The 14,255-nt window shown below is 41.9% G+C and overlaps 1 protein-coding gene across 1 annotated transcript in view; it reads right to left on the reverse strand.

Annotated features, from left to right (window-relative positions):
• RBM25 (RNA binding motif protein 25) overlaps window positions 1–14,255 on the reverse strand; it is a 65,714-nt gene that overhangs the window by 31,426 nt on the left and 20,033 nt on the right. The window contains exons 5-6 of the mRNA XM_055288898.2: window positions 8,371–8,428; window positions 3,759–3,919 (exon numbers count right to left, since the gene is read on the reverse strand). Of these exons, the coding sequence (XP_055144873.1) occupies window positions 3,759–3,919; window positions 8,371–8,428 (219 nt within the window). The remainder of the gene's footprint in view (window positions 1–3,758; window positions 3,920–8,370; window positions 8,429–14,255) is intronic.

Raw genomic sequence — 14,255 nt, forward strand, 5'->3', positions numbered from 1 at the left:
CATGTAACTTCGTTTTTTTTTTTGAGACAGAGTCTCACTCTGTCGCCCAGGCTGGACTGCAGTGGTGCAATCTCAGCTAACTGCAACCTCCGCCTCCAGGGTTTTAAGTGATTTTCCTGCCTCAGCCTCCCAAGTAGCTGAGATTACAGGTGTGCACCACCACATCCGGCTAATTTTTGTATTTCTTTTTTAGTAGAGACGGGGTTCCACCATGTTGGCCAGGCTGGTTTCAAACTCCTGACCTCAGGTGATCCTCCGACGGTGGCCTCCCAAAGTGCTGGGATTACAGGTGTGAGCCACCACATCCAGACACATATTGCTTTTCCTGAAGACCAACAGATCTAAAGTGTGGTTACTCTGGCTAATGTTGATTATACAAGAAATGTGAGCTGGGCACGGTGGTTCCTGCCTGTAATCCCAGCACTTTGGAAGGCTTAAGTAGGTGGATCACTTAAGCCCAGGAGTTCAAGGCCAGCCTGGACAACACAGCGAAACTGCATCTCAACAAAAAATATAAAACTTAGCCAGTACGGTGGTGCATACTTGTAGTCCCAGCTGAAGCAGAAGGATCACTGGAGCCTCGGAATAGGAGGTTGCAGTGAGCAGAGATCACACTACCCCACACTCGAGCCTGGGTGACAGAGCAACACTCTGTCCCCACCCCAAAAAAAGCAAGCAAGCAAGAAATGCGAAGTCACATAATTGTGCACTGCCTTATTTATAAAAATACATAGTATAGTGACATTTCATTTTCAGAGTTTTTCAGTATAACATTTGCAAATGCTACAAATTAAATGACCTCACAAACTGAAGATTAAACACAAGAAAACAGTGAGTCCTAGCAAATCAGAACACTTTGAAGATACTGAATCCATACTTTCAACTAGTTAGTATACAATTATCACAAGGCAAATCTGAAAATTCTTATTTCAAACATTTCTGTTTTTTGAGGTTTTAGTGATGTGACAGGCAGTATTACTGATTTGAAATAAAATATAAATAAAATATAATTTCCTTATGAAGCAGGGTGAGGATAGTAAGACTGACAGATAAGCGTCTATTAACAAATGTTAATTCCGTCCTTGCTTTAGGCAAGACACTGTCCTAGGTGCTGTGGAGGTACAAGATTAAAGAGACACAGCCCACAAACTTATCACCCTTTCTATTTGTAATCACAGATGGGGGTTGAAAGAGAATATGGGAATGAGATGGGTTACAAGGGGCTGTGAAAGAGAGAGATACATAAACAATATCTACTAAAACAGCTATAAAGATCCGCTTTACACGGGAACAGACAATTCTGTTTGAGAGAAACTGAGGGTAGGCTGATAAAGTTTGTATGAATCAAGGGACATGTTAATTATAAGTATGGATAGAATTTCAATAGGGAGCTTGGATTGGCAACAAAGACATGAGATGCCAGCAAAGCAAAAAGGAAGACTGTGGAGGTACATGCAGTAGTACGTGCGGGGGAGGGAAGAAGGAAGCTAGAAACGTGGACTGGAGCGAGCCTTGAATGTCATCCTAAAAATATGAGCTTTATGGCCGGGCACGGTGGCTCACGCCTGTAATCCCAGCACTTTGGGAGGCCGAGGCGGGGGGAGATCACCTGAGGTCAGGAGCTCAAGACCAGCCTGGAAAACATGGAGAAATCCCACCTCTACTAAAAATATAAAAATTAGCTGGGGGTGGTGGCGGGTGCCTATAATCTCAGCTACTCAGTAGGCCAAAGCAGGAGAATTGCTTGAAACCAGGAGGTGGAGGTTGCAGCGAGCCAAGATTTCGCCACTGCACTCCAGCCTGGACAACAAAGCAAGACTGCATCAGAAAAAAAAAAGGCGGGGGGGGCGGGGGGGGGGTACTTTTTTCTGTAAGAAATCCAGAACTATTAAGGATGGGTCTCACATAATAAGCAAGAGTTTCATAAAATTATACTTATGTTTTAGAAATACAGGCAATGCTGGCCGGGTGGAGCAGCTCACACGTAATCCCAGCACTTTAGGAGGCCGAGGCAGGCAGATCACCTAAGGTGAGGAGTTCAAGACCAGCCTCGCCTACATAGTGAAAATACAAAAAGTAGCCAAACCTGGTGGCAGACACCCGTAATCCCAGCTACTTGGGAGGCTGTGGAGGAAGAATCACTTGAACCTGGGAGGTGGAGGTTGCAGTGAGCTAAGGTCACGCCACTGCACTCCAGCCTGGGCAAGACAGTGAGACTCCATTTCAAACAAACAAATAAACAAAAACCTACATTTGGCCAGGTATGGTGGCTCACACCTGTAATCTCAGCACTTTGGGAGGCCAAGGAGAGCAGATTACTTGAAGTCACGAGTTCGAGACCAGCCTGGCCAACACGGTGAAACCCCATCTCTACTAAAAATACAAAAATTTGCTGAACGTGGTGGTGGATGCCTGTAATCCCAGCTACTCAGGAGGCCGAGGCAGAAGAATCACCTGAACACGGGAGGCAGAGGTTGCAGTGAGCCAATATCGCACCACGGCACTCTAGCCTGAACGACAGAGAGACTATGTCTCAAAAAAAAAAAAAAAAAAAAAAACCTATATTCATACACAGAAAAATGTCTGGAAGAACATACATCCAAACTGTCTACAGTGTTGCTTATGATGATGGGATTACAGGTGGTATTTAATTGATTTATACTTTGCTTCATTTTTTGAGTTTTTTGGGTTTGGTTTTTATTTATTTTTATTTTTTTTTTAACAAAGAACTTGGAGGGAATATGAAAGGTATTTCTTTTTTCTTTTTTGGCGGTGGGGAGACAGAGTTTCACTCTAGTTGTGCAGGCTGGAATACAACGGCTCGATCTCGGCTCACTGCAACCTCCACCTCTCCAGTTCAAGCGATTCTCCTGCCTCAGCCTCCGAATTGCTGGGATTACAGGCACCCACCACAACGCTAGGCTAATTTTTTGTATTTTTAGTAGAGACAGGGTTTCGCCATGTTGGCCAGGCTGGTCTCGAACTCCTGACCTCAGGTGATCTGCCCACCTCTGCCTCCCAAAGTGCTGGGATTACAAGTGTGAGCCACTGTGCCCAGCAGTAAGCGATTTCTATTTTGAAAGATAATAAAAATTTGATGACAGTGAAAGACTCTTCTGGTTTTGTTTGTGTTGGGGGAAGGCATTAATAAATCTATTTTGGATTTGTTCAGCACGAGATGCCAAAAAGGAACTAAGAAGAGAAATGAAGGAAATACATACTCAACTTTTAGATATGTTTCACTTTGCTGAGGGGATAATAATGTATACATTACAATACAATATACAACAATGTCCTTTATTTTAGCTTCACTTAGTATAGCTTGGATAAAGCCCCCAAGCTAAGGCAAGTAATCAGACTTTTATTCATTTTAGAGTCGGTGTACTTCTAAAAGAGAGGGAAACTAATAAAAATTGTGTAGGTTGAAATATATTTTGTACTTACTTACAAAGCTGCCTTAATGAATTAGCTCTGTTTGGAATAGTCTGTACCAGTGCTTTCTCTGGCAAGTTAACCTTGTCCAGCCTCCCTTACTACTTTCATCCCAACCTGGAACAAGCAAACCAACAGTCATCCACCCACTATGGGTAGATAAGACTTAAAATAACTACAAACTATAAAATACCCTCCTACATTTAAGCCACAAGCACATACATGATGATCTTTTGAAGCCCCATATTAGATTCATTTATAATGAGAAACATTACACTGAAATAGCACAGTCTGGCCTAGAAAAGATAACACGACAGAAAACATACCCCATTAGAAGCTTTCTTCTTTGCTTTCCATTCATCCAGCTGTGCCTTTGTCTTTGCATCAACTTTAACGAGTAGCTTTTTCTCTCCAATTTGCAGGTCATGTAATAATCTGAGTGCACGGAGAGTAGATTCTGGCTCCTTGTACTCACAGAATCCGAAGGCTAGCAATGGATGAAAACAATTAGTGAAATATCAATTCACTTACAAAAGAAAAAAAATTATGGAAAAGTAGAATCACTAGAGTCCAAATGTTTTAATACAAAGACCACTCAATTCATAATTCCACCCCTGTCCCCCAATTCCCTTTGACAACCATTTCACTTTTAGTACCCTCAAACAACCAAAGGGGGAAAAAAGGGAAAAACAGAGAGGAAGAAAAATTCAAATGAGACAAACTGCTACTCATTAGAAGCTCTGATAAAATATTTAGCAGAGTCAATGAAATTCATGATTAAAAGGAGTCAACTGGCCGGGCGTGGTGGCTCACGCCTGTAATCCCAGCACTTTGGGAGGCCGAGGCGGGTGGATCACGAGGTCAGGAGATCGAGACCATCCTGGCTAACACGGTGAAACCCCGTCTCTACTAAAAATACAAAAAATTAGCCGGGCGCGGTGGCGGGCGCCTGTAGTCCCAGCTACTTGGGAGGCTGAGGCAGGAGAATGGCGTGAACCCGGGAGGCGGAGGTTGCAGTGAGCCAAGATAGCAGCACTGCAGTCCTGTCTGGGGGAAAGAGCGAGACTCCATCTCAAAAAAAAAAAAAAAAAAAAAAAAAAGGAGTCAATTATTTCATAAATTCACCCTATCTAGACTTCCAAACAGCCACAAGTAAGAACAGACTGCAGGAACATAAACAATGCACTTTTCAATTCTGAGATGTTAAATTACAGAATTAGTGATCTTGTATCCTAGTTACCAGTCTATTTTACTTATATCTATTTCTTTTTATAACTAGTCAATCTCACTATTAAGATAACTTTAACAGAGATATTAAAACAAAATTAAATCTAAGAAGAGCAACCAACAAATTGAAAATAAAATCAAATAAATCTAAATATGTATATAGTTAATGACATGAACAGAAAAAAACTGATATTAAAATAGTGAATTTGACTATAACATTTTCAGTGTGATATACCATAAAGACAAACAGATATGTCCCTCAAAAAAGTACCTTTGGGCTGGGCACAGTGGCTCATGCCTGTAATCCCAGCAGTCTGGGAGGCAGAGGCGGGCAGATTACCTGAGATCAGGAGTTCCAGACCAGCCTGGTCAACATGGTGAAACCCTCTCTCTACTAAAAATACAAAAACTAGCTGGGTGTGGTGGCACATGCCTGTAGTCCCAGCTACTAGGGAGGCTAAGGCAGAATTGCTTGAACCTGGGAGGCAGAAGTTGCAGTAAGCTGAGATTGCCCCACTGCACTCCAGCCTGGGCAACAGAGACAGACCCTGTCTCAAAAAAAAGAAAAGTAATTTTAAATGATCATATTTCTGATGATAGTGTCAATGTCGTTGGTGTGAAACTGTTAGATGTGCAATGTGAGATAAAGCAACTCAGTAATTAATATTTTATCATCCCCAATGGCTTTGAAACTCTGGGAACTCAGTGTGGGGAAAAAGGAGATACAAATATATGACAAAACAGGTTAAATAAAAACCTTTTAGTCCTGAATCTGAATTAGTATACACTGGAAAAATCTAAAAGCAAACACAAAACCACTGCTTTTTTTTTTTTTTTTTTTTAGACGGAGTCTTGCTCTGTCGCCAAGCTGGAGTATAGTGGTGCAATCTCGGCTCACTGCAAACTCTGCCTCCTGGGTTGAAGCGATTCTCCTGCCTCAGCCTCCTGAGTAGCTCAGACTACAGGCATGCACCACCACACCCAGCTAATTTCTGTATTTTTAGTAGAGACGGGGTTTCACCATGTTGGCCAGGATGGTCTTGATCTCTTGACCCACCTGCCTCAGCCTCCCAAAGTGCTGGGATTACAAGCTTGAGCCACCACGCCCGTCCCAAACCACTGTTAATATAAGTGCACCTAGCGTCCAGATCGTGATCCTCAAAACAATTTCCTCTGGAGAAATGGCTGATTCTAAGTCTGGGGCTGAAAACCTATTATACTAGATGACCTTGGAACAAATTGTCATACCAGATAACAAAGCAGCTGTCAAAGGTGTTCAGGGTCATGTCAAAACCACTGGAGATGTAAAGTGCAGAGACAATTTAAGTTAAGCTTTAATGGTGATAATAACTACAATGAATCCATATTAAATACAATAATACTAAATATGCTTCAATTCATAAGTTCACAATAATTCAAAAGAAAAAAGAAAATCAGTCACTGCTAGAGAATGCTGAGGATACCAACTCATTGTTTTAAGAAAGAAAGCCAGGGCATCTATCCTGCCTTTTCTGTATTAAATATGCCTCTATGCCAGGCAGAGTGGCTCAAGCCTGTAATACCGGCACTTTGGGAGACTGAGGTGGATGGATGACCTGAAGTCACGTGTTCAAGACTTGCCTGGCAAACAGGGCAAAATCCCGCCTCTACTAAAAAAACCAAAAAATTAGCCAGGCATGGTGGTGGGCGCCTGTAATCCCGGCTACTCAGGAGGCTGAGGCAAGAGAACCGCTTGAACCCAGGAGGCGGAGGTTGCAGCGAGCTGAAATGGTGCCATCGCACTCCAGCCTGGGCAACAAGAGCGAAAAACTCCATCTCAAAAACAACAAAAATGCCTCTAAGTTACTAAACAGTAGATGCAGGGGCAACTTTCTCCATAGAGAAGCATTCTACTAATATATGAAAAAGATTTGTTCCTCAATGAAAGAATGACAGAATTCTTCAAAACAGACTACTGATGAGGCCGGGTGCGGTGGCTCGCGCCTGTAATCCCAGCACTTTGGGAGGCCAAGGCGGCTAGATCATGAGGTCAGGAGATCGAGACCATCCTGGCCAACACGGTGAAACCCCGTCTCTATTAAAAGTACAAAAATTAGCTGGGTGAGGTGGTACGTGCTTGTAATCCTAGCTACTCGGGAGGCTGAGGCTGGAGAATCACTTGAATCAGAGAGTTGGAGATTGCAGTGAGCCAAGATCGCACCACTGCACTCCAACCTGGCAACAGAACGAGACAGTCTCAAAAAAAAAAACTGATGAATTGCTTCCTAATGAATTAATCAATCTAGGCACTGGCAACACTGATGCTATTACACATACAAAAAAGACAATCCCACGTGTTCCCTGATGGAAGAATACTCCTTTATAGTATTCTTGCTATAAGGTACTAGAATAAAAGCATAAAAAAAAAAAAAATAGCGGCCAGGAGCGGTGGATCGTGCCTGTAATCTCAGTACTTTGGGAGGCTGAGGTGGGCGGATCATAAGGTCAGCAGCTCGAGAGCAGCCTCACCAACATGGAGAAACCCTGTCTCTACTAAAAATAAAAAATTAACTGGGCATGGTGGCACATGCCTGTAATCCCAGCTTCTCGGGAGGCTGAGGCAGGAGAATTGCTTGAACCTGGGAGGTGGAAGTTGCAGTGAGCCAAGATCACACCATTGCACTCCAGCCTGGGCAAAAAGACCGAAACTCCTTCTCCAAAAAAAAAAAAAAACACCACACAGAACACATCAAGTACAACTACTGACCACTTTACAGAAAATACAGAGGATAGATTAGTGGCAAATTATAGTACTGGAGCTGCATTCAGCAAAACTCAACTTAAAAAATACTACTGCACAAATGACCCAGTTTCTTCAACAAATAAACTGCAAGGAAAATTAGAAATAGAATAACTTAAAATATTAAGAGTCTGGCCAGTTAGCTCAGTTGGTTAGAGGATGGTGCTAATAAAAAAATATTAGGAGACTTAAAACAAATTGCCAACTAGTTGCAATGTGTGGACTTCACATAGATCCTGAATCAAATGAACTATTTAAAAAATTGACATCTGAGGCCAGGTGTGGTGGCTCATGCCTGTAATCCCAGCATTTTAGGAGGTCAAGGCAGGTGGATCATCTGAAGTCAGGAGTTCAAGACCAGCCTGGCCAACATGGCGAAACCCTGTCTCTACTAAAAATACAAAAATTAGCTGGGCATGGTGGCGCACACCTGTAATCCTAGCTACTCAGGAGGCTGAAGCAGGAGAACTGCTCCAACCCAGGAGGCAGAGGTTGCAGTGAGCCAAGATCACGCCACTGCACTCCAGCCTGGGTGACAGAGTGAGACTAGGTCTCAAAAAAAAAACAAAAAAAGTTAACAGGCCATGATTGTCTCTTCTTCTCCCTTACTAACACTAACTTCTAATTGTTCCATCTTGATCATGCAGTCATTTCTTGAGACAAAAGAGATTTTTGAAAGAACAAGAAACCAGTTAAATTGAGCAATTTTAATTTTTTCCTTTCCTGTTACACCTTTTTCCCCCTTCTGATCTCAATTCTCAGCCAATATGTTCCCAAACTGCCTTTTAACCCTATTTTAATAAAAAAGAGGACAAACAGTGCTAATAAAATAAGTCTCACTGATAAACACAATGAGAGGAAGTCATGTAAAGTGATCTAAGCACACAGGTTAGCTAAAGTGATTTCAGTAAATAAGGAAAAAAATGACATACCTTGAAGCTTTCCGGAAGCACCTTGTACTCTCTTCCAGCTCAAAACCAAACCGCATTTCTTAAAAAGAAAAGAAAACAAAAAGATTGCTACCATTTAACAAAATAATTTTTAATGTAACTAAAAGCAAAATTGTATTTCTACTAGGGATAAAAAACATAAAATAAAAAACCAGCAACTACATTTGTGAAAAATTTTGCAATTCCCACGAACTTATCACATGAAAGAAATGAACAACAAATCATTTAAAGAAAAATATAAATTTCTTACTGATTCTTCATTTGCAGAACATTGTTTACCTTTTATTAAAAGTTTCACATCACCACTTATCCTAACAAAATAAATACATAAACCTAAATGCCTAAAATTAGAATGGGTAAAACAAACTATAATAAATTTAAATATTATGAACTTATAAAGAAATGTTTTGAAACAATACGTATGTATTTATAAAGGGTTTTTTTTCTTTTGAGACAGAGTCTTGCTCTGTCACCCAGGCTGGAGTGCAGTGGCATGATCTCGGCTCACTGCAACCTCCGCCTCCCAGATTCAAGCAATTCTTCTGCCTCAGCCTCCTAAGTAGCTGGGACTACAGGCAGGAACCACCACACCTGGCTAATTGTGTTTTTTTTTTGTTTTTTTTTTAATTTATTTTTAGTAGAGACAGGGTTTCACCATATTAGCCAGGCTGGTCTTGAACTCCTGACCTCGTGATCTGCCCGCCTCAGCCTCCCAAAGTGCTGGGATTACAGGCATGAGCCACTGCGCCCAGCCATCAAGGATTTTTAACACGGGAAAACGCTTGATACGGTATGCAAAAATAACTTGGGAAAAGAAAATGCAGATACACAGCAAGACTTTAACTATAAACAAAAACAACTTTCTGTAAAATAAAGAGAAATATTCCAAAATGTGAAGAAGCGCAGGTTATCTGAACGGTGGGACACTATTATACTTTAAAAATAAAAGCAGCCAGGTGTGGCTCACGTCTATAATGCCAACACTTTGGGAGGCTGATGTGGAAGGATTGCTTGAGCCCAGGAGTTCAAGACCAGCCTGGACAACGTAGGGAGACACTGTCTCTACAAAAATAAAAAAATTAGGTGGGCATGGTGGCACGCACCAGTGGTTCCAGCTACTCAGGAGGATGAGACGGATGGCTTGAGCCCAGGAAATCGAGGCTGCAGTGAGCTGTAATCATGCCACTACACTCCAGCCTGAGCAACAGAACCAGACTGTCGCAAAAAGTAAAAATAAAATAAAGTTCTACCCAGTTAAAAAAAAAAAAAAGACAGAGGGAGGGTGTAGGTGAGAAATCTTCAGAGAACAAGAGAAAACTAATGGAAACTTCAAACATGGTATTAAAAATAAATATTTCAATGGAAATCTGGAAGGTAAAGTTAAGGACAAATCCCAACAACCTGTACAAAATAGTAAGAGATGGAAAATAGGAAATCAAAAACACATAGGTCAAACCTGGAAGCTCAACATCCAAACAGAGTTCCTGAAGAAAGTAAAAAGAATTCTCAAATAGCCCAAAAATTTCTCCTGAAAAAGGTCTCCAGAACGAAATGGCCCACCAAGTAAGTGACCAATACAATGATATAAGAAAAATAAGAAAATCAAATAAACATTCGAAGAATTTCACATAATTAGGAACTAAAACCTTCAATCAGTCAAATCCTCACTAGGAGAGGCATTCCAGGGAAAAACAGTTCACATACAAAGAACATTCAGAATGATGCAGGACTTCTGAAAACCATCATTAGATGCTGTAACACAATAAGGCAACACCTTCAATGTGAGGAAGATAAGCGTCAACATAGAATTCTATATCCCAGTAAACTACTGATCACATGAAGTAAAAAGCACTTCCCACATACCCATATATACCATGTACATCATATATACAGGATGTATCAGCCCAATATAACAGGAACTACTATGTGTCAGCACAAGCAAGATACAGGATCCAAACCATGCAACACAGAAGAGCAATAAGGGGAATACTAGAAAAGACAGAAAAAATCCAAGGATAAAAGCAGACTTAGAGGAACCAGAACACATGAGACAAACAAAGGGACCTGACAGGAGGGGCTCTAGAAAAGAAGAGAAAAAGAAGGGAAAAGAATCCCCACACTTTGGGAAGCCAAGGTGGGTGGATCACTTGGTCAGAAGTTCAAGACCAGTCTGGCCAACATGGTGAAACCCTGTCTCTACTAAAAATACAAAAATTAGCCGGACGTGGTGGCAGGTGCCTGAAATCCCAGCTACTCGGGAGGCTGAGGCAGAAGAATCACTGACCCTGGAGGCGGAGGTTGCAGTGAGCTGAGATCACGCCACTGCACTCCAGCCTGGGCAACAGAGCGAGACTCTGTCTCAAAAATAAAAAATTAAAATAAACAAGAAAATGGACTAGGCACAGTGGCTCACACATGTAATCCCAGCACTTTGGGAGGCTGAGGCAGGGAGATCACTGGAGGTCAGGAGTACCAGATCAGCCTGGCAAACCTGGTGAAACCCTGTCTCTACTGAAAATACAAAAATTAGCCAGGTGTGGTAGCAGGCATCCATAATCCCAGCTATCTGGGAGGCTAAGGCAGGAGAATCTCTTGAACCCCGGATGGCGAGGTTGCAGTGAGCTGAGATCACGCCACTATACTCCAGCCTGGATAACAGAGTGAGACTCCATCTCAAAAAAAAAAAAAAAAAAAAAAAAAGAAAGAAAACAAAACAAAAGAAAGAAAATTCAATCATAGCACATGACCTAGTTCTGCTAAAACTATTTACATAATAACACTTATTAACAAGTTCACCATCTTGTAACACCTGTAAGGAAGCTGGGGAAGGGGGACTGAGGCCTTTAACAGTTTAGGCCTCAAGCTACCATATCATGTCAACAGATAATACCAAAATTATGAAGAAAGAACAGTAAAAAGGCATGTTGAAATAGGAATAAGGTTATTTCACAACACAATGTAAAAGTCTAAACAAACACTAACTGTTAAAAAAGATGTATAAGAGGGCCGGGAGTGGTGGCTCATGCCTGTAATCCCAGCACTTTGGGAGGCCAAGCCGGGTGGATCACGAGGTCAGGAGATCGAGACCATCCTGGCTAACACGGTGAAACCCCGTCTCTACTAAAAATACAAAAAATTAGCCAGGCGTGGTGTTGGGCGCCTGTAGTCCCAGCTACTTGGGAGGCTGAGGCAGGAGAATGGCATGAACCCGGGAGGCGGAGCTTGCAGTGAGCCGAGATTGTGCCACTGCACTCCAGCCTGGGCGACAGAGCAAGACTCCGTCTCAAAAAAAAAAAAAAAAAAAAAAAAGATGTGTAAGAATAGAAACTTGGACATGACACTGCTGCAGTAAATATAAATAAATTGGTGTGGAATTATTTTGTAAAGCTGCAGATAAGCATGCCCTAAGAGTCAGAAATCGTACTTCTAAGAGAATATGTGATGAGAATCTTTTCACATACACCTAGTGAGAAAACATTAGCAGTAATAACATAGCAAAACAGAGACTTCCAGAAGCAGACAGGAGCAAACATTTCTACACTCCGGTACCTTCTGACTTTCCTGAATTCCATTAGAGCAGGGTAAATGCTAGTTCTCTGCAGACCCCAGATTAGGCCTTGTGGCTGCAGTGAAAAGAAGCCCAGGAGAAAACTCAAGAATAAAAATGGAGTCAGGCTTCAGACTGAAATTACCAAAAATCCCATGGAAGTAAAGGAAGAAAATGAAACTGAGAAACCCAAAACATCCTCAGACCAGTTAATTAAAACTCACAGAGTGCCCAGGAGATCCAGTTTTCTAAAAGAACAGGAATTTCTTAAATATGAAGAGTTGAGGAACAAGAATCATGAATGAGGTAAAGTAATTGCCCAGCATCTCGGAGGGGCATAAGGAGAACAGGAAACAATATTTCCAGAGGATGACAAGATTGCAGGACTCATACTGAACTACTCATGAGGTGAACCACAGGTTGAGATAACCCTGGCCCTGTCCTTACAGAGAACCTACACAGGATTCTGGGATACAGACGAAGAATGACATCTTTGCAGGTCCTCTCGGTGCAGAATATAGTCATTCTTCCAAACTCCTTTTTTTGTGTGTGAGACAAAGTCTAACTTTGTCACCCAGGCTGGAGTGCAGTGGCGCCATCTCAACTCACTGCAACCTCCGCCTCCCAGGTTCAAATGATTCTCCTGCCTCAGCCTCCCGCGTAGTTGGGATTGCAGGCACCCACAACCACGCTGGGTTAATTTTTGTATTTTTAGTAGAGATGGGGTTTCACCATATTGATTAGGCTGGTCTCAAACTCCTGACCTCAAGTGATCTGTTCACCTTGGCCCCCCAAAGTGCTGGGATTACAGGTGTGAGCCACTGCACCTGGCCTTATTTTATTATACAATCATTCAGCATTATTTCATTTAACAATGTACATGTATCATCAAAATAAAATCTTAAAAAGGTAAAAAAAGTGGCTCAACAAGTTTACCAAATTTAAACAACTTATTACTATTCAAGCTCAGAATAAAACTTTAAAAGGAATCAGTCAATCATCATTGGATGCTAAAATCATTGTTTAAGGTCACTGGGGAAAAGGACTCACAGTCTCAAAATATTAACCCAGGCCACGTGTGGTGGCCCACGCGTGTAATCTCAACACTTTGGGAAGCCAAAGCAGGCAGTTTGCTTGAGGCCAGGAGTTCAAGACAAGTATGGACAACATGACGAAACCTTGTCTCTACAAAAAATACAAAAATGAGCCAGGTGTCATGGCACGCACCTGTAATCCCAGCTACTCAGGAGGCTGAGGCATGAGAATCACTTAAATACAGGAGGCAGAGTTTGCAGTGAGCCAAGATCTCACCACTGCATTCAGCCTGTGTGACAGAGCAAATCTGTCTCAAAAGTAAGTAAAAATCTTTCACTGGATCATGGATGAAAAATAAAACAACTATTAATATTATGGCCATTACTGGGAAAATTAAATATGAACTACATGTGCATTAGTTAACAATATTATATCAATTTTGTATTTTTTTTGTTTTAGAGACTCTCTTGCTTGGGCTGGAGTGCAATTACAAGATCATAGCTCACTGCAGCCTTGAACTCCTAGACTCAAGCAATTCTCCCACCTCAGATTCTGAACAGCTAGGACTACAGGCGTGCATCACCACACCCGGCTTTTTTATTTTTATTTTTTAATTCTTGTCATTATTTTTTTGAGATGGAGTCTCGCTCTGTCGCCCAGGGTGGAGCACAGTAGCGCGACCTCAGCTCACTGCAGCCTCCATCTCACGGGTTCAAGGGATTCTCCTGCTTCAGCCACCTGAGTAGCTGGGATTACAGGCACACGCCACCACGCCTGGCTAATTTTTGTATTTTTTGTAGAGATGGGGTCTCACCATGTTGGTCAGGCTGGTCTCGAACTCCTGACCACAAATGATCCGCCCACCTCAGCCTCCTGAAGTGCTGAGATTACAGGCATGAGCCACTGCACCTGGCCCTATTATTTTTTAATTTTTTGTAAAGATGTGTCTCGATATGTTGCCCAGGCTGGTCTCGAACTCCTAGCATCAAGAGATCCTCCTGCCTCAGCCTCACAAAGGACTAGGATTACAACTACAGGCAAAAGCCACTGCACCCGGCCGAATTTCATGTGTGATAGTGGCGTTGTGATTATGTCGCAGAATGTCCTTGCTCTTAGGAGATAAATGAAGGATTCACAGGTGAAATGTCATGTCACAATTTACTTTCAAATTATCCAAGAAAAAAGTGTGTGTGGTACACATGTGTATATAAAGTATCTAAACATGTTCATTGGTGAATCTAGGAAAAGAATACAAATGTGTTCACTGTACTTTCACCTTTGCTGC

This window comes from Symphalangus syndactylus, chromosome 8 (genome assembly GCF_028878055.3).
Source record: "Symphalangus syndactylus isolate Jambi chromosome 8, NHGRI_mSymSyn1-v2.1_pri, whole genome shotgun sequence".
Taxonomy (NCBI): Eukaryota; Metazoa; Chordata; class Mammalia; order Primates; family Hylobatidae; genus Symphalangus; species Symphalangus syndactylus.